The sequence below is a fragment of the Leptonychotes weddellii genome, chromosome 5, assembly GCF_054177405.1.
Source record: "Leptonychotes weddellii isolate Sample4059 chromosome 5, ASM5417740v2, whole genome shotgun sequence".
Taxonomy (NCBI): Eukaryota; Metazoa; Chordata; class Mammalia; order Carnivora; family Phocidae; genus Leptonychotes; species Leptonychotes weddellii.
In genome coordinates, this window is record NC_138373.1 from 38,592,565 (window position 1) to 38,619,588 (window position 27,024).

Consider the following 27,024-nt stretch of genomic DNA (forward strand, 5'->3'; position numbering starts at 1 on the left):
TACACATCAGACAAATGATACTTGAGATTTGCACAAATTTGGAATGGTCTGGAAGGAATCTTGGGATGCGCTTTGGTTTGCAAGCACGTGCCAGATGACAAAGCCGGAGATGGGTGTGGATTAGGGCCACAGCTCAGGAAGGCATACCTGTCCTGGTCCCAACACTGCCTCCTCTCCCCCCTGCCCCCCGCTATCTTAGGGTCTTTAACTTAGGGTCTGCTCCTCCATTCCAAAGGGCCCGTGCGCATCTGTGTATTTTTGTGGGAGCTAGCCCACAGGGTTGGTCAGATTCTTAATGGAAACTGTGACCTGCCCCGCCCCAAAATAAGACTAAGACATCCGATAGGAGATTGGAAAATAATGAAGCTGCGAGCTGCACAGCCCCATGAAGGGTGGGGGTGAGCACTGGGAAGCTTGCCTCGCAGACTGAGCTCTGGACGCAGGTCCCAGCTACATACGAGCAGGTAAAAACACGCAAGAACAAAAACACAAAACCCCCCAAACCCTTATTTACAGATCCTGAATCTCTTAAAAGTATGATGTGCGTTTTGTGAAGTAATCGTACCTTTCAGGGAATTTTGACAAGCTGTGTCAGTAACCTCTCTGTAACTCTGTCCGCCCACAGGGTGGAGCGCCTTCACCCTTTGATAGAAACTTTGGAACCAAAATCTCTGCCAGGGCCATGCAGTGGATCAGCACGAAACTGAAAGAGGCTCCCGGCAAAGGTAGGGAGCGGTGGCTGTGGGTGGGGACGGCCACGCCCTCTGGGACCACGCTGCATTGCTATGTGGCTTTCAAGGCTGTCATTCAGAGTGACCCTAAAAGGCAGTGCTTTTTTGCTCCTGCTCGTCGGTGGCGGGAGGCACTCCGTAGTCCAGTGCCGTCCTCCTTGAATCAAGGATGCTGCCCATACACTAGGCTCCCCCAGCAGGACCCTAGATGTGACCTTCCCTTGTCTTTGGCCACACGGCACACTCTGAACTGGCCTTGACTTAGGACACCTAGGACTTACGGATTCTTCATGACCTTTCTTTTCAGAGAAAACAGGAAGTGGCAGGTGTCGGGACGGTTTGCTCCTTCCAAACCTAGCCTTTCTTCCCGCACATTTCCCTCCCTCCCCACCAGAGGCAGCCTCGGAATTGCAGAATCCTTCTGCTTTCCCGTAGTCCTGCCACCTCAGGGACACCTTCACAGGCCCCTGTGGTTTACGTGAATGGAAGCCGACAGCATGCATTTCCCTTTGCTGGGGTGTTGATGTGCACCCGGCTGGTGTTCCTGACCCTTGGCCCGCATCCTGGCGTCCCCAACCACAGGCTCACCTGCAGCGCATGCAGTCTCCTTGGTCCTGCCCGCGTGACATGTGACCTGTCCCTGTCGGGCTGTCGCTGTGACGGGGGCAGCTCCACTGTGGCTTTGAGGCGAACCTTCCAAAGCGAGGAGGGGAAGACAGCTTCCCTCGTGCTTCCTTCAGGGTCCCGCTGCTTCCCTGAGTTCTTCCGGCATTTTGCCTGCTTTTCTATTGCTTAGTAACACTTACCTTATTGACATATATTTTTTGCTTTTATATCATTGTATAGATTTAAAAATGTTTTGATGACTTTACAAAAACTTGTTTTACTTTATATTCTAGGAAATTCTATTTCATATTCTGCCCATCCCATGTTGCAGATAGGGCTCTCGTGGGGCTTGTCATTTTGTGCAAGGCACCTCTCCTCAATCTTTAGGTAGACTGCTTACCTTCTCCTTTATGGTTTGAGCTCTTTTGCTCTAAAACATTTTTACATTTACTTCTTTGATCCACTTGAAGTCTGAGGTCTGATTTCATGTGGATCATCACTTACTTGGGTGCCATTATTTGAGAAGTCTCTAATCTCCGTCACAGACCAGGTATCTGTGAAGCTGGTGGGACAATCTCTGGGTTACTGGGTTTGCGGTTTGGCATTCAGTTATTGATCCTCGCCAGTATTCCAGCTTTATACTGATAGCTGGAAAGGTGAGGCCCCCCTCTACCCTGGACTTTTTGGTTTCTGCTATTCTTGGTCCTTTGTGCCGTCACAGTCCACCAAAAACTCTGTTGGATGTTTTGAGGGAATTAAATTTAATCAGATCATTTGGGGGAGGAACTGACATTTTAAAAATATTTTCTAATTCATGAACACTGTATCTCCATATATTTAAGCCTTTCCTTATCTCTTATGAAAGCATAAAGATCTTGCAATATCTTTCGTTAAGTTTATTCCTGACTCGATATTTAAAAAAATGTTATTGTAAGTATATATATTTTTTTACTTACTGCTGGCATACAGAAATGCAACTTTTTTTTTTTTTAAAGGTTTTATTTATTGGACAGAGAGACACAGTGAGAGAGGGAACACAAGCAGGGGGAGTGGGAGAGGGAGAAGCAGGCTTCCCGCTGAGCAGGGAGCCCGATGTGGAGCTTGATCCCAGGACCCTGGGATCATGACCTGAGCCTAAGGCAGACGCTTAATGACTGAGCCACCCAGGCGCAGAGGCCGCGTGCAGCTCCCGGGGGAAGGCGCTGGGTGGCACCACTCTCGATGCCCCCCCCCCCCCACCGAGACCTCACTGCAAAACCCAGCTGAATGCTCTTTGCGCTTTTAGCCTTTTTTTGTAAAAGCCAAAATCCTCTTTGGATTTCTCTGTTAGCGGAAACAGGGACCAGGACACCTCCTGCTTCCTTTGTGGGGGGCGTGGGCTATGGAGTTTACCGAAGTTTACAGAAAGAGCAGTTTTGTAAGTTCTGTTTTCTAGGAAATTTTCTGGTGCCCATGGCACTTTAACTCCCTTTACTGCGGACACCTGACCTCACCCCCGTTTTCCTGACCAGTCTGACCAGACCTGTGTCCGTTTCATTTCTAACCTTTGACTAAAAAAACAGCAAGGCCAATAGATCCAACCTAATTTTAGTCTTCAAAGAACGGACTCTGGCTTTGATTGTTTCCACTTTGGGATTTTTCCCCACTTCACCTGAGGATGCTCATCTTACCTTGAGGCCTCCCCATCTGTGCACACATGAGCCTCGGCTTCCGATGCCATCTCACCGGAGCCGGCTCTTTCTGCGATGGCAGCCAGTGACACCCTGTCTCCCCAGCACCGAGAAGCATGCGCCTTCCTTCCTTAGCTCTGGGGGCAAACCGCTAAGCGCAGGTAAACCCGCCCCTCTCGGGGGGGGAGTGTGCAGGGCGAGGGGCCGTGCCGTGACCCAGGCGCCTCCTCGTCCCTGCCCTCCCCCGCTCTAGCCCTGTGGGGGCTCAGCGGTACCAGAGCCAACAGCCCCCGAGGAAGCACAGTCGTGCGCCGGGTCCCTGGGCTCGTTGCCCACCTCATCTGCAGGCTCCCGAGTGCGCAGGGGCCCCGCCTCCTGCCCAGGCCGTCCGAGTTCTTCTCTGCCCCCACCAGGATTCTGCTCCGCACCGTCGGCAAACCTCCTTTTCTCCCTCACCTCTCCACCTGTCCTCAACGTTACCAATCATTTGTTCTGACATCACTCTTTTTCTCTTTTACAGGAAGAAGATTTATGAGCGATGATTCCATCTGTGTGCTGGGAATAAGCAAGAGAAACCTTCTTTTCCAACCTGTGGCCCAGCTGAGGCAGGAGACGGACTTTGAGTAAGTAAATAAGCCCTCTCCAGTCTATACCTCAGTGCCGGGGCAGGAGTGCGCGACAGGGCGGAAGGACGCCGCTGCGGGAGGTATGGACATGAACCCGTTCTCATGATCTAGAAAACACAAGCCTTTGAGAAACAGGGCAGGATTTCTAGAAACACACAGAATGGTTCCCAGTAGCTTACGAAAACTGCTGGATCCTCCATCAGCCCCCAAGTGCACGAAGCCCATCCTCCAGGATGAGGCCGTCCTGACTGTTGCTTCCTCCTGCCCCACAGGCACAGGATCCCCAAAGAGCAGTGGTGGCTGAAGCTGCGGCCGCTCATGAAGATCCTGGCCAAGTACAAGGCCAGCTACGAGGTCTCCGACTCCAACCAGCTGGAGCCCATGCCTCACCGAGGCCACGAGGAGCCTGCCGCCATCTAGACGCCGCTGGATCCGCCCCGCCTGGCCAGCGCAGCTCTGGACTTCCGTTTACCACCCGTCTTTGTAACACTTAAGTTATTTATCGGCACTCTGATGCGAGTACTGTTGATGTTAATACCTAGTCACAGAGCCCCCGTCCTGTGTCCTTCATCCCCACGGGACCCTAAGACTCCAGCACGAGCTGTCGGCTGTGTCTCCTACTGTGTCCTGCTTTAAACCGTGCGTAGCCAGTAGAATTAAACATTTAGCTCAAACTCCCAACTGTGGTCCTCTGTTTTTTTAGGTAGGAGTTTAAATCCTAGGATCTGGGCAACTGTAAAGGTTTTTCCGGCAGTTCTGGGGGCAGGGATGGACACAATGTACTGGCAGCAGTGAACTAGGCCCTATGCAAGGACAAAGGCTCCGCTCTGACACACAAGAGAGGTGACCCAACTCCTTCTAAAGTGATGCCAGGCGTGGAGTTAAAAACAGAAACCAGCAACGTGTGTGTTAAGAACAAGGCCAGCGTACACGCACGGTTTCGCGCCTGGCGCCCGCTGAGCCCCACACCCTCCTACCAAGGAAGCACGTGCCTGTGTCTGGTGGGACCCACAGAGCCCTGCTTCACTGAGGACAGGGAGCTAGCTGACCTACATCGGTGCTAAGTGAACAGCATTTCTGCCTCTTCTGTCGTCTGAGACGTGCAGAGAGCTGGAGGGTCACAGCCAAGGTCTGAACAGAGACTGAGAACGGCACGGTCCAGGAAGAACGAGCGCAGACTGTGCTTTCTGTGGGAGATCCGTAAGGTCACAGACGCTCCCTCCCATAAAAACCGTGGGAGCAGCTTAATGTGCTTATAATCCGCCAGGCCACCCATCTGTTCCAGACTGTTCCACGGGTCTGTGGTGTGAGCACACTGGTTTTGTAAATCAAGGCACCTCAGGTATCTTTGTTCACTTATTTTTTAATAAAGGCCCCAGGAATTACTCTAGCAAAATGTCACTTAAAATGACTAAAGCACAGGTAGGTCAGGGCAGAGCATCTTTTATTTTTAAGTTTTTAAAATAAATGCTCCAGAATCAGTAAGGTAAAATAAGCGTTTATATCGTCAATATTTTAAAATTATCATCTGTGCAACTCTAGCATTTAACACATGATTATTTCAATTTATTCTAAGACAGAAGAGCTTGGTCTGACCAGCCACACAAGAATGAGGTATGAGCAAAATATCGGGGGAAACAGTAACTTCTCTCTTTCAAACTAAATTAGCTCAGGCTTCATGTTGAGGAGCCCCACATGCCTGTAGGTTCGGTTGAACTCCTGAGCACATCAGAATTACTCGCTATTTTATTATCCATGACGGGTCCTTGGCGATTTTTGCATTCTCTGGTCCAAGCAGAGCCAACCCGTGTGCGCTCTTCCCAATGCCAAGGTACCTGGAAGGCAGGTGGGGATACGTCAGGGCTGCTTCCCACCTTAGAAGCCTGGGGCAGGCACGGGAGGGCTCTGAACACTAGGCCACGTGGTACGTACTTGTTGCTCACGTCGATGAGATCCTCGTGGCTGACGGCGAATAGCTGCTCCCGGTGCACCTGCTTCATCTCATCCGAGAGGCCACACAGGAAGTGGTCCAGCCCTGACCATGAACACGCTAACTCAGGCCAGCTGACCAGGGCAGCAGATCCTGTTCTAAGGGCACCCGAGGGACACACTTCCACCAGAGGTCACACTGTTGACCTTCACGTGCCCACCAAGCCGTTCCCCTCGGGGGTGGAGGCCAAGTCAGAGTGGCTCCCTCCCCCAGACTCGGGCCTCAGATCACTCAAGCTCTGAGAGGACAGAATGCCACCCGCTGCGAGTGGCCAACACTGAGAAGCTCTGGTTCAAAGGGGACATCCGTGCATCATAAAGGAGGATGGAAGAGGGGTACTGTGGCAACACCAGGTATCAGGTGCACTGTGTTGTTCACTCCAAATACCTCTGTCTGAAGGAGCCACGGGGGCGTCCACGACGGAGAAAACAGAAAGCTTTGCTTCGTCAATGTCCTGCTGTGTGAACCTCCCAGCCTTAGCCCAGTCCACAGCCTTCGAGAAAGACTGCAGCGTCTCTGTGGAACGTGGATCCCTAGGAGACCAGAGAGACCCATGCTGACCTACTTCACCACCAGATTATTAAATACACCTCTCTGATTTTGCGAAGAGAGGAGATCAGGTGGACAGGGAAGACGACTCACGGAGAGACACTAAGAATGGTTGAGTAAAACCCCTCACATCCTGAAGACACACGCGGACTAGACGAATAACCCCCCATAAAGGGGCCGGAGAGCTCGACGCCCTCGCTTCCTGCTCTGTGCTCAGCAGCATGCGCCCCGCAGCGGACACCGAGGGCGGGGTCACAGCCGCGCTCCCGTCCTTCTCTACAAGCACACACACGTCCTCCAAGCGCCCAGGGACGTGGTGAGGCGGGAGCAGAGACAGACTGCATCAGAGGCGCAGCAAACTCATCCTGCCCGCAGAGTATTCTAAATACTCCGTGTCCTCGGAAACTTTCTAAAGAAAAGGGGCAAGAAGAGTCAGGGCCGTGACCACGAAGTGCCCGGCACCCCACTGAGCCTCTGTGCTGGACACGAGCCCAGAAAGCTCTCGGCCGGTCTCCTCTGTAACTGAATCTGGGTGTCTGGTAGCGGGCGTATTTAAGCCAAAGTCTCCCATTATGTACTCCTGCTCCTAGACACGGACAACCGAGAGGATGCTGCTGGGTGTGGTGACGCGCTGAGGAAATGAGAAACAAGGGGAAACACGTCTTCAAAGGCTGATCTCAACATGTAAGACAGTGACCCGCGGATGCTTAGTGGAGCCGGGGAGACGCGGCGCTCAGACTCACCGGTATGAGTAAAGTGTAAACACCCCGTCACGGCTGAGTCTGGCGCCTCCACCGTAAGCACCACCCTTTTCTCGAATTTCTGTATGCAAGAATTTGGCAGTCATCAAGCGTGCAAGGATCTTAAGACTGAAATGAATGATTAAAAAGCACAAGTTAAAAACCACAGGCCTGGCAGGGAAGTATCGGATGTAATATAATCATGTACTTGCTGTCTTTCTTAGGTGAAAACTCGCTGTCTTACATTGGGTAAAAACAAAAATACAGTAAGATACACCCTGGTCTCCCCTTTCCTAATGAACGAGAACAAACATGAGGAGAAAAACCTAAGATGAATTTTCAAACGAGGGTTGTGGGGAAAGGTGGTGGGGGACGCGAAGGTCCCTCAGACACGTTTAGGCCCTTCCTGGCTACAGCACACAGGGACACTAACAACCTGATCAAGGAACACATTACTAAACTTTATCACTCAAGGCAAACGTACAAACCATCCTTTCTCTAAATCCCCCCACTGGTGTGTGCACGGGTGTCTCTACCAAAACACAGAGAGCTCTTAACCAGATTTCTGTAGGTATCCGCCCTAAGAAAACACACTCCAACAGAGTGACCTTCTGAGTCCTACACTCGCAACAGAAGTGCAGTTATGGGGGGTGCCCTGCAAAAGAAAAGGAATATTCTAGCAAGTACCTTCACAGGACAGAGAGTGGGGCCCTACTCTCCCCTGACTGGTCTAAGTCCAGACACTAACTGGAGGAGCAAACAGGTGTCCCCGGAAGACGGTGGTGGGGGAGCTGCTCATATCGTGGGTTTGTGGTGCCAGACCTATGCAGACTGGCTCCCCACTCCCAAACAGGGCCTGAGGGGCTTACCTGCCACATAATTTTGAACATTCTGAATTACACAAGGAACACAAGGTCACTGCTAGAAAATTACACAGAGAAAGGGGGAAAAAAAAATCGATACTCCTACTACCCAGGGTCCTTCTTATAACCTCTCCATGCTTTAAATCTGTTTAATAGAATACGTATCCGTAGTCTGCAGAGCTCAACATACAGAACCCATGTTTGTTTCCCAGGAACATGGTAACAAACTGACCACACTGCTGAACACCATCCTGTGAGTCTATTTCCCTCATGGAAACGTCCTTTCCCTTGAACCCAGAAGCAGCCTTGCGTGTCTGGGCCCTGCGTGCCCACCAGCCATCCCTGCCCTCCCGTCCCCTTCCCGGGAAGCCCCTGCCCACCCCTGGCCCCGTACCTGGCGTGGTCTGGGTCTGCGTAGGGGGCAGTCCTGATGCATTCGCCCATGTAGTTCACTGGGAATGGAAGCAGGAAGTGTGTCTTCATCTGGCACGGTTTGAAGGTGGGGTCCTGAGGAGGACAGGCCGGCCGTGTTGGCTCCTCCTGCGGGCTGCCCACACCCCCCCACTCGCCCCCACTGTCATCAGGTGCTCATGGCTAAGGACAAAGCACTGGCAATCCTGTCATTCCACACAAGTGCTCACTTTACAATGGAATACTCCAAAACCCTGACCCGAGGCTTCAAAATACAGTTCCTCAATTAGAAACATTTCCTCCTACATAGTTTCCATCCATAAGTGACTGACCTCATCTTTGCATTTTCCCCCCCGAGATATGTTAAATCGCCATCCTCTGATGAACCAAACCAAGAGCCATCACCACCAAAGCAGAGCAGGGAGAGGGGTGCACGGTGCCCAGCTGATGGTGACACCCCCGACTCGGCAATCTGCCGTGCAGGATGAAGGCATGGGGAGCACAGGGGCCCCAGACAGGCCCAGGGCCTGCACCCCTGCCTGCAGGGGAGAGGCCCCCATGGCTGAGGCACCGGCCACCCCACACTTGACAGGGCACAGGTAAGATGGGAAACCGCTCTTTCCAAGGGGACAGGGACTATGCTTCCTTACCGTTATCAGCTTCCTTATGACTTGGGGGCCGCTAACATGGGTGCTTCCATTGGATCCACTGGGTGCAGGTTTCTGAAAATAAAATGTTTCCAAGAGAAATGAGAAAAATCCCAAACTCACCTTACATGGCTACGGTATGGTCTAGGAAACTCACGGCCAATAACAAGTGTTGGGGCACACATGCTTCCGTGTTTCCAGTAACACTGTCTGAAACAGATGGGATTTCTGTACGGGCTTCCAGACGGTCAGGGAGAAGGAGAAGCAGGCCGGCTTCTCAGGGACTCTGCTTCCGGCAAGACAGGCCTGTTCTGCCCGACAGGGTCACAGGCGCACGAGCATCAGCTCACAGTCTGCGGACTGTGCGCCTTCTCCAGGAGAAGGCTTCTGGACTGTTCTGGTGAGCTACATGAAAGCCGCTCCGTACGGTCATGGAAGTGGGCTAGGTATGACCCGGAGAACGAGCCCCGCGCTGCAGCATCCCAGGCCTGCTTTCTCGGGTCACTTTCGGGCCATTCTCGCGCTAGCATCACGGATCTCAAACCCGCCGCTCTTCCCCAGCAGGAGAGTGTTCACTGCGAGGCTCCAGTGACAAGGGAACACGGGACCGAAGGCTGTGCATTCACTTTTCTCCTGGATTAGCTAACACTGGGCAAGCCCCCCTGCCGTACCCTGGCTCCTCACGTGCCATGGGGGCATCGGGGGCATCATACCCATGCACGGCACAGTGGTGGGAACGAAAGGGGCCACCGGAGACCCTGGGACCGCACGCTGTGGCCGCCACCCCGTGAGCACGGGCTCACCTCAACCACGTTCAGGCGCACCGGCTTCCGTTCCGTTTTACTCTGACCGACGTTTCTAACGAACTTTTCTACTGCTTTTTCTGCCAGAGACATCTGCTGAGGCGTAGCATTCATGGAGCACCTATTCAAAAATCACAAATATCTAAGAAACCATCATTATAAAAATAAAACACTCTTTTACTCATTCGGTATTCTGCATGAGTAACACAAAAAAGGGACCACTACATCCATCTGGTATCAAATCATGTTTAAAAGTATTAAGAAGAGGGCGCCTGGGTGGCTCAGTTGGTTAAGCGACTGCCTTCGGCTCAGGTCATGATCCTGGAGTCCCGGGATCGAGTCCCGCATCGGGCTCCCTGCTCAGCGGGGGGTCTGCTTCTCCCTCTGACCCTCTTCCCTCTTGTGCTGTCTCTCATTCTCTCTCTCAAATAAATAAAATCTTTAAAAAATAAAAAAAAATAAAAGTATTAAGAAGAAACAGGAGCCCGATAAAGAAGTAATACAACCGTCTCCACCGCACTTTCAAGTTACCAAAAAGGCTTTGCCATCAGGTCTGGGCCAGAGCCGGGGCAGGGCCATCGGGACGCCAGGAGCACACTTCTGACGTCTGGCCCCGTGGAGAACACGGAACACAGATCTGCCTACCATGCCTTCGGACTTACATTATCGGAAGGCAGAAAACCTACATGACTGTCTAGAAGAAGAATCAGCAATGTGAACATGTGAACTGGTCATTAAAGTGGAAAAGTTTAAGTTGCCAAAAAATTCCTGTGCTCTCAAAAACATATTTGTATGTAATTCTTCTAAATCCCACAGAATCACAAATCCTGCTGTCATGTGCAAGTTACTTGAATGGTACAGACTATGGACCGTGTCTCTCTTTTCCTTTTTGGCCCTCACTCCTGAATTTAGTTTAATAGCAGGTACCACCATATTAATGCTAACTACATTCCAGGAACTACACCAACTGCTTTGGAAACTGTCATTTATTCTTTGCATAAATCTACACAGTAGTGTTTTATGGACAAGGAAGCAGAGGGTCCGAGTGGTTAAGTGCCCCAGGCAGTGGACACCAGTGCTGCCATCCCGGATGGTCGTGGATTCCCGAGAACTGACCCGGGAAGATACTGGGGATCTCGACAACGTACTACAAGCTAATCTAAACCTGTGTCCTTGCTAGTGAGATGCTGAAAATACGGTCAATCACCTGAACATTTCATTCGCACTCACAGCCCTGAGGGCTTAAGGCTGTGTGTGACCGATGTCAGATGTTTTCTTACCATCAGGGAACTGTTCTCATGAGAAACTGCGTTTTTACTCTGCTCTTAAGCAAGCTAACCTTTCCTGTCTTGCAATTAACTTCTGGAACCAACATTAACTGAACACTTGCAAGAAATCTACTTTCCAGTTCTAGGATTAAATTAGCTTGCTTTCCTTCCCACCTTCCACAACATTAACTAAACTTAAAATATTTTTTCTCATAAAAAATGATTTCTTGATGATGATAACATCTGAGGTCTAGAATGAATTCTATGACCTACCCCAAACACTGTCTCTGAGCTAAAGTTTATGTAACCACAGCTTCAAGTGAGAAGAATCTAAAAACTACACTTAAGGAAACGGGAAGAATGAGAAGATGTCTGTGCAGAAACAGCCCGGGGTGGGGGGAGGGGTGCTACCTCATGTTGTCACAGTGTAGTACGTGTTCCTGGATGTGCGGGAGCTTTCTCAGCACCGGTCTGATGTCTGTCATTTCTGCGATCCTCTTCATCAGCCTCACCTGAGCCAGAGAAACCGACATCTGGAGACAGACCCCCAGACAGGGGGTGACCAGACACTCCTGCCCAGTCTGGAAACCAGACAGCCTCGACTCGGGAATCCGGCTGGGGGACGGGTGGGCTGGGAGGGGTAGGACAAGGAGGATGAATTAAGAGAATCTTTCCCTATAAAATTTGGTCAGAGTTAGCTTTTCTGGGATATAAACAGTTTGTCACCAACTCTGGAAGACGTGGCTCATCACCTGATCCATCCCACTGAAGGTCTCCTGCAGGTCTCCCGTGGGCGTCAGGGTCCTGGTCGCCCTGACGGACGCGTAGAGATGCCCAGAGTCTGGGATCCCGTTGGACAGCTCTTGAGCGGACATCTTAACCAACACTCTGAAGTGTTCTTCTTCTTCAAAGCACGGGCTTTGTAAAAAGAAAAACGTATTAAGTTCCTGGAGACCCACCCATATCCCTTTCAATACCATGGAAAATTAATTACACGTAAGTTTTCAGATGATGTAAATACCCCTAGGAGTTACAACTAAAATCAAGCTCAGAAACCAACAACCAAGAAATGAGTAAAAACTCCTACTTTCACAGCACTTCAGACTCAGTCCTCTGATCTAGCTTCATGATTAGGTCTTTATAAGTAGTTACCTGTTGAATATTTCACTCCACAGATGCATCATATCTGGTAGGTTCCTATCGAGGCAGAAAGATGAAAAAAGCACACCCTGAATCATGAAAGAAAGAAAAGAAGAAATTATTTAAGAGGGAAAAAAAGGATGCTGGAGACGTGCTCTGGAGCGCGCTGGGACGCGGAAGCATGACGCTACCTGCTCGTAAGTGTCCAGATGCGTGGCGTCGGGCAGCACGTGGGGTGAGGCGGCCATCCCGCCCGTCTTCAGCTCTATCTGCTGTGCCTGCCTCCTGTAGTCCAGAAGGCCACAGCCCAGCCTGTCAACAGCAACGGAGGGGCCCTGGCTGGCAGCGCGGTCTTGGCCGCAGGGCCAGGGCCGCAGCCTCCATTCTCCGCGCTACGGAGGGCAGCCGTGCGCCTCTCCCCGCGGACGCCGGCACATTCAGGGAGGTCACCGGGCGGCTTCCAGGCTGTGTGCGCAGGGAGCACTACGCTCTGCTCCGGCGGGGCCGAGCTTGCCAGTCTTCCTAGCGCTCCCGCCCTCCTCGCCTCTAGAACAGCCTGGCACGGACGGCATCTGCCCACATGCTCACGCTCACAAAGGAGACCTTTTTGAGCTTTTAGGAAAAGCAGAAGTCGTCTCAGGTGGGTGATGCTTTTCCAAAAAACATCCTGTGCCCAACATAAGAAGTAACTCGGGCCACAGCGACACTCATGGGGTCCCCCGAAACGGCTGTGCCTCAGAAGGACCAGCAGGGGGAGCCGCGGAGGGCAGAGAACATGGAGAAGGTCCAAATGAGGGGTCTTCCCCAGACACCTGGCAGGGTGCACGGGACCCACATCCTCTGGCTCCTACCCCAGGAAGGCTGTGCGTGTGGCACGAGGGGTGGCCAGCCTACCCCCTACAGAGTCTCCTGGCCCTCACCATCCCGGCACATGGGAAAGGAAATGTCCGGGCTCCGACTGCCTGCCCCTCAGCCCGGCACCCTCAGCCACCGGGACCCAGCAGAGGAATGGCGAGGTGCGGTTGCGTGTACTTGCCCGTGTTCTCACATCGACCCAGACACCAGCTTTACAAGAGCAGTAGCGATTACAGTTAGCTTGGTGGAGAAGGGCACACAACCCGGCCTCTCAAGGTTACCCCGTGCCTACACGTCAGATTTAGTTACTTACATTTTCTGATTAAAAAACAATCATTTTCACAATTTTAAAAGGAACTAAGTTGCTGAGATAGATGTAACTGTATTACCTTGTACTCTAGGTTTATAAATGGTTTAAAGTTCTACATTTTAAAATGAAAATATGGCTTTTGTAGGAAAAATTCTCAACAAATATATTACACATTTTACTTACACAGTTTAATAACGCTATGGGTTTTTTAAATTAAAACTGTATGCTGATAAGTGATTGCTGATACACTAAAAATAACTACATATACAGAAAAATCCAGGGACAAAATATGCAAAGATGCCCTGATTCCACAGTGTGTGTGTCTTACTTGGTGAGGACCCTGCAGAAGAGTGGGACGTAGGGCCTGAGCTCCTCGGGGAGGGTGTGGAGGCTGGCGAACGCTCTGAAGTACACCACGCCGTTGGTGGGCTGAGCACAGTACTGCACGGGGGTCTTGCCAGCTGGAGAAACAAAAGGCAGCTAACTTTTGAATTGTGAAATCACTCTTTAGTATTTTTAAAATGCTGGTGCCTTTCAAGAGTGTTTAAACTTTCTCTCAGCAAAGACTACTACCTGTTCATAGTAAACACTGAGACAGTCTTCAACACTAAAATAACACACGCCTTTGGAAGGGCTGGAACAGGAGCAGTGTTCTTTGGGCTCTGAGGCTGCCCTGGTGCTTGAGCTGGCCCAGGCCCGCCTTGCCCCACCTCCACAACCCCTTCGTGCAGCCCTGCACGCTGACACGGGACTGAGAGCTCCCGCCTGCGACACCCGAACCCACTCTCTCACCCATCTCAAATGCTGTCCGCCCCCCCCAGGTCTGATGATCTGCTGGGCACCTGGCACCCCATGGCCTCCGGGGTCCCGACTCACTCAGGGGCACGTGCTGCGTGCTCCAGTCCTTCCAGCACCAGCATGGCACCGCAAACCAGCAGAGGGGGCGGGGCACTGACTCACAACCTGTCACTCACCCTCACTCATTCTCTTCACCCCTTCACTGATAAACCAAAGCTGGGGGAGACTAAAACACAAGTGGGATGCTACCCCCACCCTCCCGAGGCCTGGTCCAGAAAGAGAGATGTCACCCATGCGGGCACCCCCATGCGCCAGCCGTGGTGAACAGAGGAGCTGGGGGAAAGCAGGAGCGAGACGCCCTGGAGGAGTGCGGCAGGTGGTCGAGACCTCCCCCGTGCAATGCCGGGGCACAGCTTGCCCAGGATGGACTCCGGCCCCGACGGGCTGATGCTGCCCCCCACCCCCAGAGCCGCGAAGCAGGCCGGGCCAGAAGGAGTTCGTCCCACGCAGCCCCGCCTGAGCCAGATCCCCCTGTGGTTGAGGAAGCAGCGCCCCCGCCAGGGAAGCACAGAGATCCCAGCACACGAAGTCCGTGGGCAACGCACGGGAAAACCCACCCACACGCCCCGTGAAGAGCAAGCCTATAAATAGAGCACGATGAGCTGCCTCACAGAACACGTCCCCCCCGTGGCGCCTTCTTCTGTGGACCGACCTGCCAGGGCCACCTCCAACTCCGTGAGCGGCACGCTGGGCTCGATGTCCGACACCTTCAGGGCCGGCAGACAGGAGGCGTCCTGAGGTCGGCTCTGCTGAGTCTGTAACTCTAAGCCTAGAGACAAGCAGGGGGAAGAGTGCTCAGCACGGCCACGGAAAGGTCTGGGAAGGTCCGCCGCCGCCGTGCTCCCATACCTGCTTGCAGCGGCTTCCGCGGACAACCGGCCAGCCCAAGCGGCCAGCAGCGTGCTTTCAGCTCCCACTGCTGGTGCCCGGCAGACCCCTTCCCAAGCGCGGGAACCTGCCGCAGACACCGTGCTTTCCTGAACTCTCCTGTCCTCGCTGGACGCACAACTATTTTGCTTGGGGGAGGGGGGGGGCGGGCTTTGCTCAAGCAGTTTCCCCTCCACCCCCACATTTTATACTGAATCCTTGAAAGTTCAACCCACTGTTTCCAGGGTTTTCAACCCATTTCCTGCTGGACTGAAATTTAGTAACTTTTATACTTGTCTATTCTGATTTCATCTGCACTAATCTCAGCACCATGCTTGTGTCATCACATAAATTTCACAAAACTCTAGAAACGCTCAAGCACAGCTTTTCTGGGCCTGAGCCCTCACCGATCTGGTAAGAGGGGAGAGACCCCTCCTTCCTGGAGTCACAGAACCGCCCAGCCCGTCCGGGAGGGAACCCCAAAGGCTCGGCACATGCACCCGGTGACAGCAGTGAAAGGTATGCGAGTGAAGACCCCCCAGTTTACAGAGTTCTGTCAAACAAACAGATGGGAGCTTCATTTCCCACGGCAATCTAAGGAGCTAGGCTGAGCTGGCCTCCAAGTCCACCTCCCTGAGGTCCCCGAGCACCTGTCCCTTTGGGGGACCTGCAGGGCAGCCCTGCACAGGTCAGGGACTGTTGCCTCAAAGGGCTCAGCCGCCCTCCCTCCGGCCCCTTGGGGGACCCCTCCGGGAGGCACTGAGGAGCAGGGTCCGTGAGTTACTGCAGACTTCCCAGGGCCCTCCGTCACCTGGGTGTTTCCGCCATCAACTACTGGCGGACCCCTGCCCCTCGACACCTCTGGGGTCTGTATGCGGGAGCCTGCTTCCTGCCGCCCCTGTGTCCTGATCCGAGACTGGCCCAGGCCCACCTGTCATCCTGAGCGGCACCCTTCCCCCAGACAGCTCCTCTCCAGAGCCCCAGGTCGGCACAGCCATCCCCAGCAGCTTCTCCTCGGCCAGGCAACAAGCTCCCCATGGCAGGCGCTACAGCCCTTCACGACAGCGCATGACCGCTTACACAGACATACCCCAAACTGGAGGATTGTTTCAAGGTCTTCATAAATTAATTTCCCATTCCCACTGTTTTCACTGGTGGTTAGCTACAGATTAAACTCTGATTGCAGATTGCTCCCACGGAAGTCCACGACTGAGACTTACTGACCTGAAATACCCCTTAAATGCACTAGCAGGGCCTCCTACCTAATGGAACTCTGTGGTGATCTGTAAAATAAAAACACGTTTTTGTAACACAGGCCTCCATCCACTCACATGTGGGTGTGGACCAGAGTACACGGGCTTTCTTAGAACCAAGCCCACCTCCATGGCCAGGGCAAGAATCTGACAACTCAGGGAATGTACGATCTGTTGCTTAGGCCTGGAATTATGTTCTGTGCTATAAAGGGCTTTAATCAAAAACAAAATGGGTGGGACTACATCAAACTAAAAGCTTCTGCACAGCAAAGGGAACCATCAACAAAATGAAAGTCAATCTACAGAATTGGGAGAAAATACCGGCAGGCCACATCTGATAAGGGGCTAATATCCAAAGATATAAAAGAACTTATACAATTCAATAGCAAAAAAAAAAAAAAAGCCCAAATACTCTGATTAAAAATGGGCAGAGGACTTGAATAACTCATTTTCCTAGAGAAGACATATAGATGGCCAAGAAAAATATGAAAAAGTACTCGGAATCTCTCATCCATAGGGAAATGCAAATCAAAACCATGATGAGATATCACCTCACACCCATCAGAATGGCTTAAGTCAAAAAGACAAGAAATAAGTGTTGGTGAGGATGTGGAGAAAGGGGAACCCTCTTGCACTCTGGTGGGAATTCCAACTGGTGTAGCTACTCTGGAGAACAGTATGGAGGTTTCTCAAAAAAAAAAAAACCAAACATAGAACTACTATATGATCCAGCAATTCTGCTCTGGGCGTTTATCCAAAGAAAACAAAAACTCTATCTTGAAAAGGTATCTGTACCTCCATGTTCATTACAGTGTTGCTCACTGTGGGAACAAACTAAGTGTCCACCGATGGATAAAGATGTATATATACAATGGATTATTATTCAGCCATAGAAAAGGAAGGAAATCTTGCCATTTATGGCAACATAGCATTATGCTAAGTGAAATGAGTCAGACGGAGAAAGACAAATACTGTATGATCTCACTCATATGTGGTACCTGAAAAACCAAACACCAAGCTCACGGACATGGACAACAGATTGGTGGGTGCCAGAGGCTGGTGGTTGGGGTGGGAGGAATGGGTGGAGGGGGTCAAAAGGTGCAAACTTACATAAGTCATGGGATGCAATGCACAGCATTGGTGACTCTGGGTAATAGTGCCGTGTTGCATATTTGAAAGTTGCTAAGAGAGTAGATCTCATGACTTCCCAGCACAAGAAAAATAAATTGCGACTGGTGACAGATGTCAATGAAGTGCGTTGTGATCACTGCACCCTGCATGGTACTACACACCTGAACCTCATGTTAAGGTACCACTGATACCTCTAATTGCTTGCTTACTTAAATCCACTTGGTATACTGGGCTCCAATAGAGCATACATCAGATACTACAGTTGATCTTGGCCAAAAGGCCAAGAAGCAATCAATATCTCAATTTAGAAAAGGAAGATGGGACTTGTCCACTGGCACTCCCGCAACAGAAGTGATTATTATGCAATTACGTTACTCACGATTAGCTATTAAATGTATGAAGAGCTTAGAATAGCTGTATGCAAAACAGGAACTCTGAGATAGAGAGTAAGAGGTTACACGCTGAAATTAACTCTGCCTTGACGAGATTAAATCATCTGAAATTTAGCATTACTTACTTCCTATCTAAAGCCAACTCTACCACCTGACAAACCTGATAAATCCCTCACGTAATCCCAGCCAACTACCACTTTGGTGGGGTAGGTGGTGTCTGTGTGTCCTGTATACCTACTTTGGTAGATTTTAATATATCATTTACATATGACAAAATCCACAGTTCTAAAGATATAATTCAATAAGTTCTAACAAATACAAATAGTAATATAATCATCACATCACGATAGAGGACATTTCCATCCCCCAGAAAGTTCCTTCCTGGCTCCCTGCAGGTGACCCCCTGCGCTCACTTGCCTTCTGTTAGTAGAGTTTTATCATTTCTACAGTTTCATATAAATGGACTCACTGAGTAGGTATTTTTTGTGCCTGCTAATTTCCCTTAGCACAATGCTCTTGAGATTCATCAATATTGAGTGTATCAGCATTTTGCCCCTCTTTATGGCTGAGTAGTATTTCATGGTATGGATATACCATGTTGATGGAAATGTGGGTTCTTTCAAGTTTGTGTGGACATACACTTTTTTTTTTTTTAAAGATTTTATTTATTTGAGAGAGAGTGAGAGAGAGAGACAGCATGAGAGGGGGGAGGGTCAGAGGGAGAAGCAGACTCCCTGCCAAGCAGGGAGCCCAATGCGGGACTCGATCCTGGGACTCCAGTATCATGACCTGAGCCGAAGGCAGTCGCTTAACCAACTGAGCCACCCAGGCACCCTCAAGTTTGTGTGGACATATACTTTCATTTCTCTTGGGCAAATACTCTGGAGCAGACCACTGGGCCTAACAGTCCGTGTGTTTAGACAATAAGGAATTATGTAACTGACTCGGTTTTCACCCACGCCTGCACCACCCGGACCTGAGCAGGGCCTCATGACCAGCATGAGGCCTTTGTCCTTCACTGAGACCTGCCTCTTCTGAACTCAAAATCATACTGTATGCAGTGCTCACTTGGCAATTCACTATGGATCACAACATAACATATATTTTAGTGGCATATTAGAGCCCCTGGTAAATAGCAAGTACTTATACAATTTGTAATTGAATAAACCTTAAGCAGCTACAGTAATCCCCCCCTTATCTGTGGGGAGCATGTTCCCAACACCCCAGTGAATGCCTGTAACTACATGGATAATACCAAACCCTATACATACTTACCTATAATCGAGTTCAAATTAAAAATTTGGGAGTTCAACTTAAAAATTTGGCACAGCAAGAGTAACAGCTAATGATAACACAGCAACTGACAACAATAAATTGTCGTAAAGTTACGTGAACATGGTCTCTGTGTCGCTTTCAAAATCTCTTGTTGTGGGCGCCTGGGTGGCTCGGTCAGGTAGGTGTCTGCCTTTGGCTAAGGTCATGATCTCAGGGTCCTGGGATCGAGCCCCACATTGGGCTCCCTGCTCCGCGGGGAGTCTGCTTCTCCCTCTGCCCCTCCCCCAGCTCGTGCACGCTCTCTTTCTCTCTCTCTCTGATAAATAGAATCTTTCAAAAAGTCTCTTGTTGTGACGAACGGAGGTGACATAATGCCTCCGTGGGGAGGTGAAGTGAGGTGGGGATGCAGGCACTGCGGCGCAGGAGGCACCACTGACCTTCTGACGACAGAGCAGAAGGAGTGCCATCTGCCTGCAGACCGCGGGTGACCACGGGTAACTGAAACTGAGGACCGAGAAGGTGCAGATCGGGGGGGGACTAGTGTGCCTCTTTCCTACGACTCTTGCCTTTCCTGCTAAACTACAGGATCGGTCTCCTTAGAATGAGGGCATGGGGATAAAGCCATCACATCCAACGTTGACCTTCGTTGGTGCCCAATAAATATTTGTTAGTTGAAATGATACTTGCCTCCAACTATCCACTCATTTTACAAAGTTCACTGGGTTCGGGTGAAGGCTAGGGAGTTAGGACAAAATTAAACATCTGACCTTTTTCATAGATCTGCTGCTTGTCTTTCAGGGAAAGAGTGTCGACTTTTTGCTTTAGTTTTTCTGTCTCCATCCATGCTTGCTTCTCGGGATACTTGTCATCGGGTGTCATTGACAAAGTCAGCTTGTGCGGATTATTCTGCAACAGGTACAGCAACAAAGGCCAAGCTGAAGCAAGATCTCCCTGGAGCCCAGCACGCTGACAAGCCTCCAGTACCGCACTCTGGGGCAGGAGGAGCCCGCACGTTTCGAATAGCGATAACAGAGCATCCCTCAAAGGTGGTCCTGTAGAAAGCCCCTGAGGCACAGGACACCCCGGCCACCACAAAGTAACTGTCATTCACACATGCTGGGGTTCTCACTATTAGGATGCTTACTGTTACGGGTACTATGCCTAAACCCGAAACGTACCAACATTCAACATTTTCTTTATACCTTACTTGTACATGTTTTACATTATAAATCTTTGACTTTAGTCTAAGTCAGAAATAACAGAATAAAATAATATAATCTTTATCTAATCATCTTTAGAGTATTAACTTCTCAAAGATTAGAACTAAATTCTTCATTCAGCATTTCATAAATTATGAGGACGAATTAAATGTCCACCTAATGTAAAAACGTTAGATTTAATGTGCTTGTCTCATTCATTTCAACATGTGTACGAGTGTGCGTGCACACACACACGCTCTGCTCATCTATTTGTGCTACTACAGGGAGGAAAGAGAACCAGACTACAGTATAAACTTTATATTAAGTACCTTGGAGTAACAGAGATGGCAGGTCAAGTGCCAAACCTATGCCCCGTGTCCATAATGGCATAAAGCACAACAAAGCTGCTCTTCATAGACACTACAGTCCAACCCCTGTGGTAAAGCCTTGTAAGTTCTACCACATTCATGACAGTCTACCAGGGCATACACACCAAGTACAAATGCCCTAAAGCAAATGTAAACAAATGAGCAAATGTCAAAAGAATCCATCATAAAAACAACCAAAATATCCACACACTCAGGTGATTGTTCTTGTATTCTCAACAAACAAAAGTCAAGGTACCAGATGGCTTCTCAGGTGAATTCTACCAAACATTTAAAGAGTTAACAACTAAGTTCCTCAAACTACTCCAAAAAAAAACCAGAAAGGAAGGAAAGCTTCCAAATACATTCTATGAGGTCAGCATTACCCTGATACCAAAACTGAAGACACTACAAAAAAGAAAACGAAAGGCCATATCCCTGATAAAAATCTCCAACAAATTATCATCAGCAAACCACATTCAGCAATAACATTAACACGATCATTTGCCAACAGATGCAGAAAAAGCATTTGACAAAAATTCAACATCTGTTCATGATAAAAACTGTCAACAAAGTGGGATTAGAGGGAACATATCTGAACATACAAAGGCCACATATGGCAAACCAATAGTTGGCATCATATTCAATGGTGAAAACCTGAGAGCTTTTGCTCTAAGATCAAGAATGAGATAGGAATGTCCGATCTCACCACTTTTATTCAGCACAGTACTGGAAGTCCTAGCTGCAGCCACCAGACAAATAAAAAGGCATCTAAATTGATAAGGAAGAAGTAAAACTTCACTATTTGTAGATGACATGATACTAAACATAGAAAACCCTAGGCTCCACCAAAACAACTACTAGAATAAATGAATTCAGTAAAATTAATACACAGAAAATGGCTGTATTTCTACACATCAATAAAAAAGTAGCAGAAAGAAAAATTAAGGAAACAGTTTCATATACAATTGCACCAAAAAGAATAAAATACCCAGGAATAAACTTAACCAAAAAGGCAAATGACCTGTGCTCTGAAAACTATGAAACACTGACGAAGGAAATTGAAGACGACATACATGGAAGGATCTACCGCGTTCACGGACTGGAAGAATTCATATTGTTAAAAGCCTATACTACAAAGCAATCCACAGATTCAATGCAATCCCTATCAAAATACCAACAGCATTTTTCTCAGAACAAGAACAAATCATCCTAAGATTTGGAAGGAATCATAAAACACCTAGAATGCCCAAAGCAATCTTGAAAAGGAAGAACAAAGCTGGACGTATCATAATCCCAGATCTCAAGCTGTACTACAAAGCCGTAGTCATCAGAACAGTATGGTACTGACACAAAAACAGACACTTAGGTCGGCTGGAAAGACGGCGGTGGAGGGACCCTCAGCTCAACGCATCCCACAGATACAACTAGAAACACTCCCATCAACGTAAATAACCCAGAGAAGAACCTGAAGACTGGCAGAACAAACTCCTCTCCAAGTAGAGAAGAGGTCACATCAGAGAAGGTAAGAAGGGCAAAGACGCAGTTTGGGAGAGAAACAAACCATGGCTGTCCATGGCAGGGAGGGAGCAGGTGATGCAGAGAAGGGTGAAAAACAGACTTTCACACTGGGAAGCCCACCAATGGGGAAAATGAATCCCCATAACATCTGCCTGTAAAAACAAGAGGGGCTGAACATTGAGTTCTTACACCCAGTGGGACACAGAGTCTGGAATCTAAAACATCAGCATCAGAGGGTGTTAGGAAGTGGAATCCCACCCTTAAAGAGACAGCACTTCAAACAGCTGTGCAGATCTAGCATGGAACCAGCAGTAGGAGAACCGCCAGGGGCAGACAGGAGGGACAGTGATTTGCTCATCTCAGAGTGTGGCCCAGAGAGACAGGGATCAAGGAGAGTTCCCTGCAGGAACAAGGGAGCTTGTCGGCACCACTTTCCTCTCCCACCCCCCACATAAACAATGGCCATCTGTGGGAACCAGGACCACACTGACACGCCTTACTTAACTGGCACCAAGCCTCACCTCCACCATGCTTTGGTGGATCTGTCCTTCCCAGCAGCACTCATCTCAGTCCTGGCGCTGCGGGCTCCCTCCCCCAGAAGCCTGGCACAAACCCTGCCAACACCACATCTCTGATGCATGTGTTTTGAGGGAATTCAGTTCTAGTGGCAGTGGGGGCAGGGCTCCACTTCACAAGCAAACCACTGGACACCTAGTTAAAACACACCCCACCCCTGCTGGGAAACAAACACTGCCTACAACAGGCAAAGAGAGCCTCGAGAGAAAACTGGACTCAAGGAAAAAAGAGGCCAGGACTCAACAGCAAGGCACATGCAACACACATAGGAGAACATTCCCTGAAGCTCCAGGCCCTGGGGAACAGGGGACACTGCACTGCAGGGCACGCCAGGACCTCTTCTTCATAAGGCCACTACGGTTAAGAGCAAGAGAAATAGCTGACTTTCTTAACACAAAGAAACACACAGAGAGTTGACAAAATGAGGAGATGGAGGAATATTTCCCAAATGAAAGGACCAAACCACACCAAGAGACCTAAAGTGAAAAGATTTAAGTAATATGCCTGACTGAGAATTTAAAGTAATGATCATAAAAATACTCACTGGACTAAAGAAAAGAGTGGATGACCTCAGTGAGACCCTTCACAGAGAGAGAAAAAAGAACCAATCAGAGATGAAGAACACAATAAATAAAATAAAAAATACAATTGATGGAATAAATAGGCTAGATGAAGCAGAGAAACGAATTAGTGACCTGGAAGACAGAGAAATGGAAAGTAACCAAGCTAAACACATGAGAGGGAAAAAATTACGCAAATTGAGAATAGTCTTAGCGAACTCTGATTCCCATCAAGTAGAATAACATTCGCATTACAGGGATCCTAAAAGGAGAGACAGAAAAGGGGAGAGAATATTTATTTGAAGAACTGATAGCTGAAAACTTTCCTAATCTGGTGGTGGGGGGGAACAGATGACAGATCCATGAGGCACAGAGATCACCCCAAAAGTTCCACCCAAGGAGGTCCACACCAAGACAAATAGTAATTAAAATGTCAATACTGATAAAGAAAAAAATCTCAAAGCAGCAAGAAAAAAGAAGACGTTACATACAAGGGAACCCCTTAAGGCTACGGGTGAATTTTTTAGCAGGAACAGGCCCAAAGGAAGTGGTATGACATATTCAAAGTGCTGAAAGGGAAAAACATGCAGCCAAGAATACACTATCCAGCAAAGCTATCATTCAGAATAGGAGACCTAAAGAGTTTCTGAAACAAACAAAAACTGTAAGAGTTCAGGACCACTAAACTAGCCCTACAAGAAATAGTAAAGGGGACCCTGAGTGGAAAGGAAAGACCATAAGTGAGATCATGAAAAGTAAAAAACACAAAAGCAGTAAAAATAAGTATTTCTGCAAAAATCAGTCAAGGGATTCATAAAAGGATGTAAAATACAACACCACATACTTAGGGAGAGAGAGGTAAAGAATGTGTTCAAATTTAAGTGGCCAGCAACTTAATATAGACTGCTATATGCGGATGTTATATATAAACCTAATGGTAACCACAAATCAAAAACCAGGCATAGATAGGCAAAAAATAAAGAGAAAGGAATTCAAGTATATCACTAAAGAAAGCCAACAAATTATGAGAGCAAGAAGAAAGGATCAGAGAAAATCTAAACAAAGAACCACTAAACAAGAAACAAAATGGCAGTAAGTACATACCTATCAATAATTACTTTGAATATAAATGGACTAAACGCTCCAATCAAAAGACATGGGGTGATGGAATGGATAAAGAAACAAGACCCACCTATATGCTGCCTACAAGAGACTCCTTTCAGACTTAAAGACACCTGCAAATTGAAAGTGAAGGGATGGAAAAACATTTATCATGTAAATGGAGTGAAAATAAAGCCAGGGTAAGCAATACTTACATTACTTAAAACAGATTTTAAAACAAAGACTGTAACAAGAGGCAAAGAAGGGCACTATATCATAATAAAGGGTACAATCCAACAAGAAGTCATAACGTTGTAAATATTTATGCACCCAAATCCATACATAATACAGTTAATAATATAAAGGAACTGGGATGCCTGGGTAGTTCAGTTGGTTAAGCATCTGCCTTTCAGCTCAGGTCATGATCCCAGGGTCCTGGGATCAAGTCCCACATCGGGCTCCCTGCTCAGTGGGGAGCCTGCTTCTCCCTCTGCCTCTGTTGCTCCCCCTGCTTGTGCTCTCTCTCTCGCTTTCTCAATCTGACAAATAAATAAATTTAAAAAAATAATATAAAGGAACTGATAGTAATACAGGTCACATATTAGGGCATAAAACAAGTGTCAACAAGCTAAAAAAAAAAAATCATACACCACAATCAAGTGGGATTTACTCCAGGAATCCAAGGGTGGCTTAGTATTTGCAAAGCAATCAACATGATACATCACATCAGTAACAGAAAGGATAAAAATCATATGATCAATTCAAGAGATGCAGAAAAAGCATCTGACATGCATCTTTTCTGATCATAATACTATGAAACTAGAACTCAATCACAAGAAAAAAATCCAGAAAGAGTACAAACACACGGAGGTTAGGTAACATGCAACTCCACAATAAATAGGTCAACCAGGAAACAGAGGAATAAAAAAATGCATGGAAACAAATGAAAATGAAAACACAATAGTTCAAAATCATTGGGAGGCAGCAAAAGCAATTCTAAGAGGGAAGTTTCTAGCAATACAGGCCTATCTCAAGTAAGAAAATTCTCAAATAAACACCCAACCTTACACCTAAAGGAGCCAGAAAAAGAACAAAACCCAAATTCAGCAGAAGGAAGGAAATAATGAAGATTAGACCAGAAATAAATGAAATAAATAAACAGAAACTTAAAAAGATCAATGAAACCAGGAGCTAGTTCTTTGAAAAGATCAGCAAAATTGATAAACCTCTTGCCAGGCTCATCAAAAAAAAGAAAGAATGGGGCGCCTGGGTGGCTCAGTTGGTTAAGCGACTGCCTTCAGCTCAGGTCATGATCCTGGAGTCCCGGGATCGAGTCCCACATCGGGCTCCCTGCTCAGCAGGGAGTCTGCTTCTCCCTCTGACCCTCCTCCCTCTCGTGCTCTCTCTCATTCTCTCTCTCGCAAATAAAAATTAAAAAAAAAAAAAAAGAGTACCCAAATAAACAAAATCACTAATGAGAGAGGAGAAGTAACACCACCACCACAGAAATACAATTATCACAGAATATTAGGAATACCTACATGCCAACATATTCAACAACTTAGAAGAAATGGATGTATTCCTAGAAGCATATAACCTCCCAAAAGTTAAAAGAGAAAGAATTAGAAAATTTTAACAGGCCAATTACTAGCAATGAAATGGAAGCAGTAATCAACAATCTCCCAACAAGCAAAAGTCCAGGACCAGATGGCTTCACAGGCCAATTCTACCAAACATTTAAGGAACAGTAAGTACCTGTTCTTCTCAAACTATTTCAACACATAGACGAGGAACAAAAACTTCCAAAGTCATTTCATAAAGCCAGTATCACCCTGACACCAAAACCTTATAAAGACACCACAACAAAAGAGAACTACAGGCCAATATCTGATGAATTTAGATGCACAAATTCTCAACAAATTATTAGCAAACCAAATCCAACAACACATTAAAAACATCATACAACACAAGCAAGTGGAATTTATTCCAAGATGCAAGGGTTGGTTCAACATTTGCAAAACTATCAACATGATATGTCACGTCAGTAAAAAAAAAAAAAAGAGAAACACCACACGATTTCAGTAGATGTAAAAAAAAAAAAGCACTTCACAAAGCACAACATCCATTCATGATAAAACCCTCTGCAAAGTAGATTTGGAGGGAACATACCTCAACATAATAAAGGCTTTATATGAAAAACCTACAGCCAACATCATACTCAATGGTGAAAAATTGAGAGCTTTTCCCCTAAGGTCAGAAGCAAGACAAAGAGGTCTGCTCTCACTACTTTTATTCAACATAGTACTGGAACTCCTAGCCATGGCAATTAGACAACAAAAAGAAATAAAAGGCATCCAAATTGGTAAGGAGGAAGTAAAATTCTATTTGCAGATGACATGATACCATGTACAGAGAAGCCTAAAGACTACCCAAAAAAACCGTAGAACTGTTAAGTTAATTCAGCAAAGTTGCAGGATACAAAATCAATGTACAGAAATCTACTGCATTCCTTTACACTTATAATGAAGCCACAGAAACAGAAATTAAGAAAACTATCCCACTTGGGGCGCCTGGGTGGCTCAGTCGTTAAGCGTCTGCCTTCGGCTCAGGTCATGGTCCCAGGGTCCTGGGATCGAGCCCCACATCGGGCTCCCTGCTCGGCAGGAAGCCTGCTTCTCCCTCTCCCGCTGCTTGTGTTCCCTCTCTCGCTGTATCTC

At 48.1% G+C, this 27,024-nt stretch overlaps 2 protein-coding genes across 4 annotated transcripts in view; one reads left to right on the forward strand and one right to left on the reverse strand.

The window, feature by feature from the left end:
* The window catches only part of PFKP (phosphofructokinase, platelet), a 47,608-nt gene extending 43,294 nt beyond the window's left edge, over positions 1-4,314 (forward strand). The window contains exons 20-22 of the mRNA XM_081818896.1: positions 626-725; positions 3,528-3,630; positions 3,906-4,314. Of these exons, the coding sequence (XP_081675022.1) occupies positions 626-725; positions 3,528-3,630; positions 3,906-4,053 (351 nt within the window). The 3' untranslated portion in view covers positions 4,054-4,314. The remainder of the gene's footprint in view (positions 1-625; positions 726-3,527; positions 3,631-3,905) is intronic.
* A 746-nt stretch (positions 4,315-5,060) lies between these two features.
* Positions 5,061-27,024, reverse strand: part of PITRM1 (pitrilysin metallopeptidase 1) — a 41,968-nt gene continuing 20,004 nt past the window's right edge. For 2 of the 3 annotated variants that reach the window (XM_081820505.1, XM_081820504.1), the window contains exons 13-26: positions 19,753-19,891; positions 14,720-14,836; positions 13,538-13,670; positions 12,236-12,356; positions 12,057-12,133; positions 11,657-11,822; positions 11,316-11,416; positions 9,637-9,757; positions 8,837-8,908; positions 8,170-8,282; positions 6,916-7,041; positions 6,011-6,156; positions 5,566-5,668; positions 5,061-5,468 (exon numbers count right to left, since the gene is read on the reverse strand). In XM_081820505.1, the coding sequence (XP_081676631.1) occupies positions 5,375-5,468; positions 5,566-5,668; positions 6,011-6,156; positions 6,916-7,041; positions 8,170-8,282; positions 8,837-8,908; positions 9,637-9,757; positions 11,316-11,416; positions 11,657-11,822; positions 12,057-12,133; positions 12,236-12,356; positions 13,538-13,670; positions 14,720-14,836; positions 19,753-19,891 (1,629 nt within the window). In that variant the 3' untranslated portion in view covers positions 5,061-5,374. Of the gene's footprint in view, positions 5,469-5,565; positions 5,669-6,010; positions 6,804-6,915; positions 7,042-8,169; positions 8,283-8,836; positions 8,909-9,636; positions 9,758-11,315; positions 11,417-11,656; positions 11,823-12,056; positions 12,134-12,235; positions 12,357-13,537; positions 13,671-14,719; positions 14,837-19,752; positions 19,892-27,024 lie in introns of those variants that run through there. The other variant, XM_081820506.1, reaches the window with a different exon arrangement.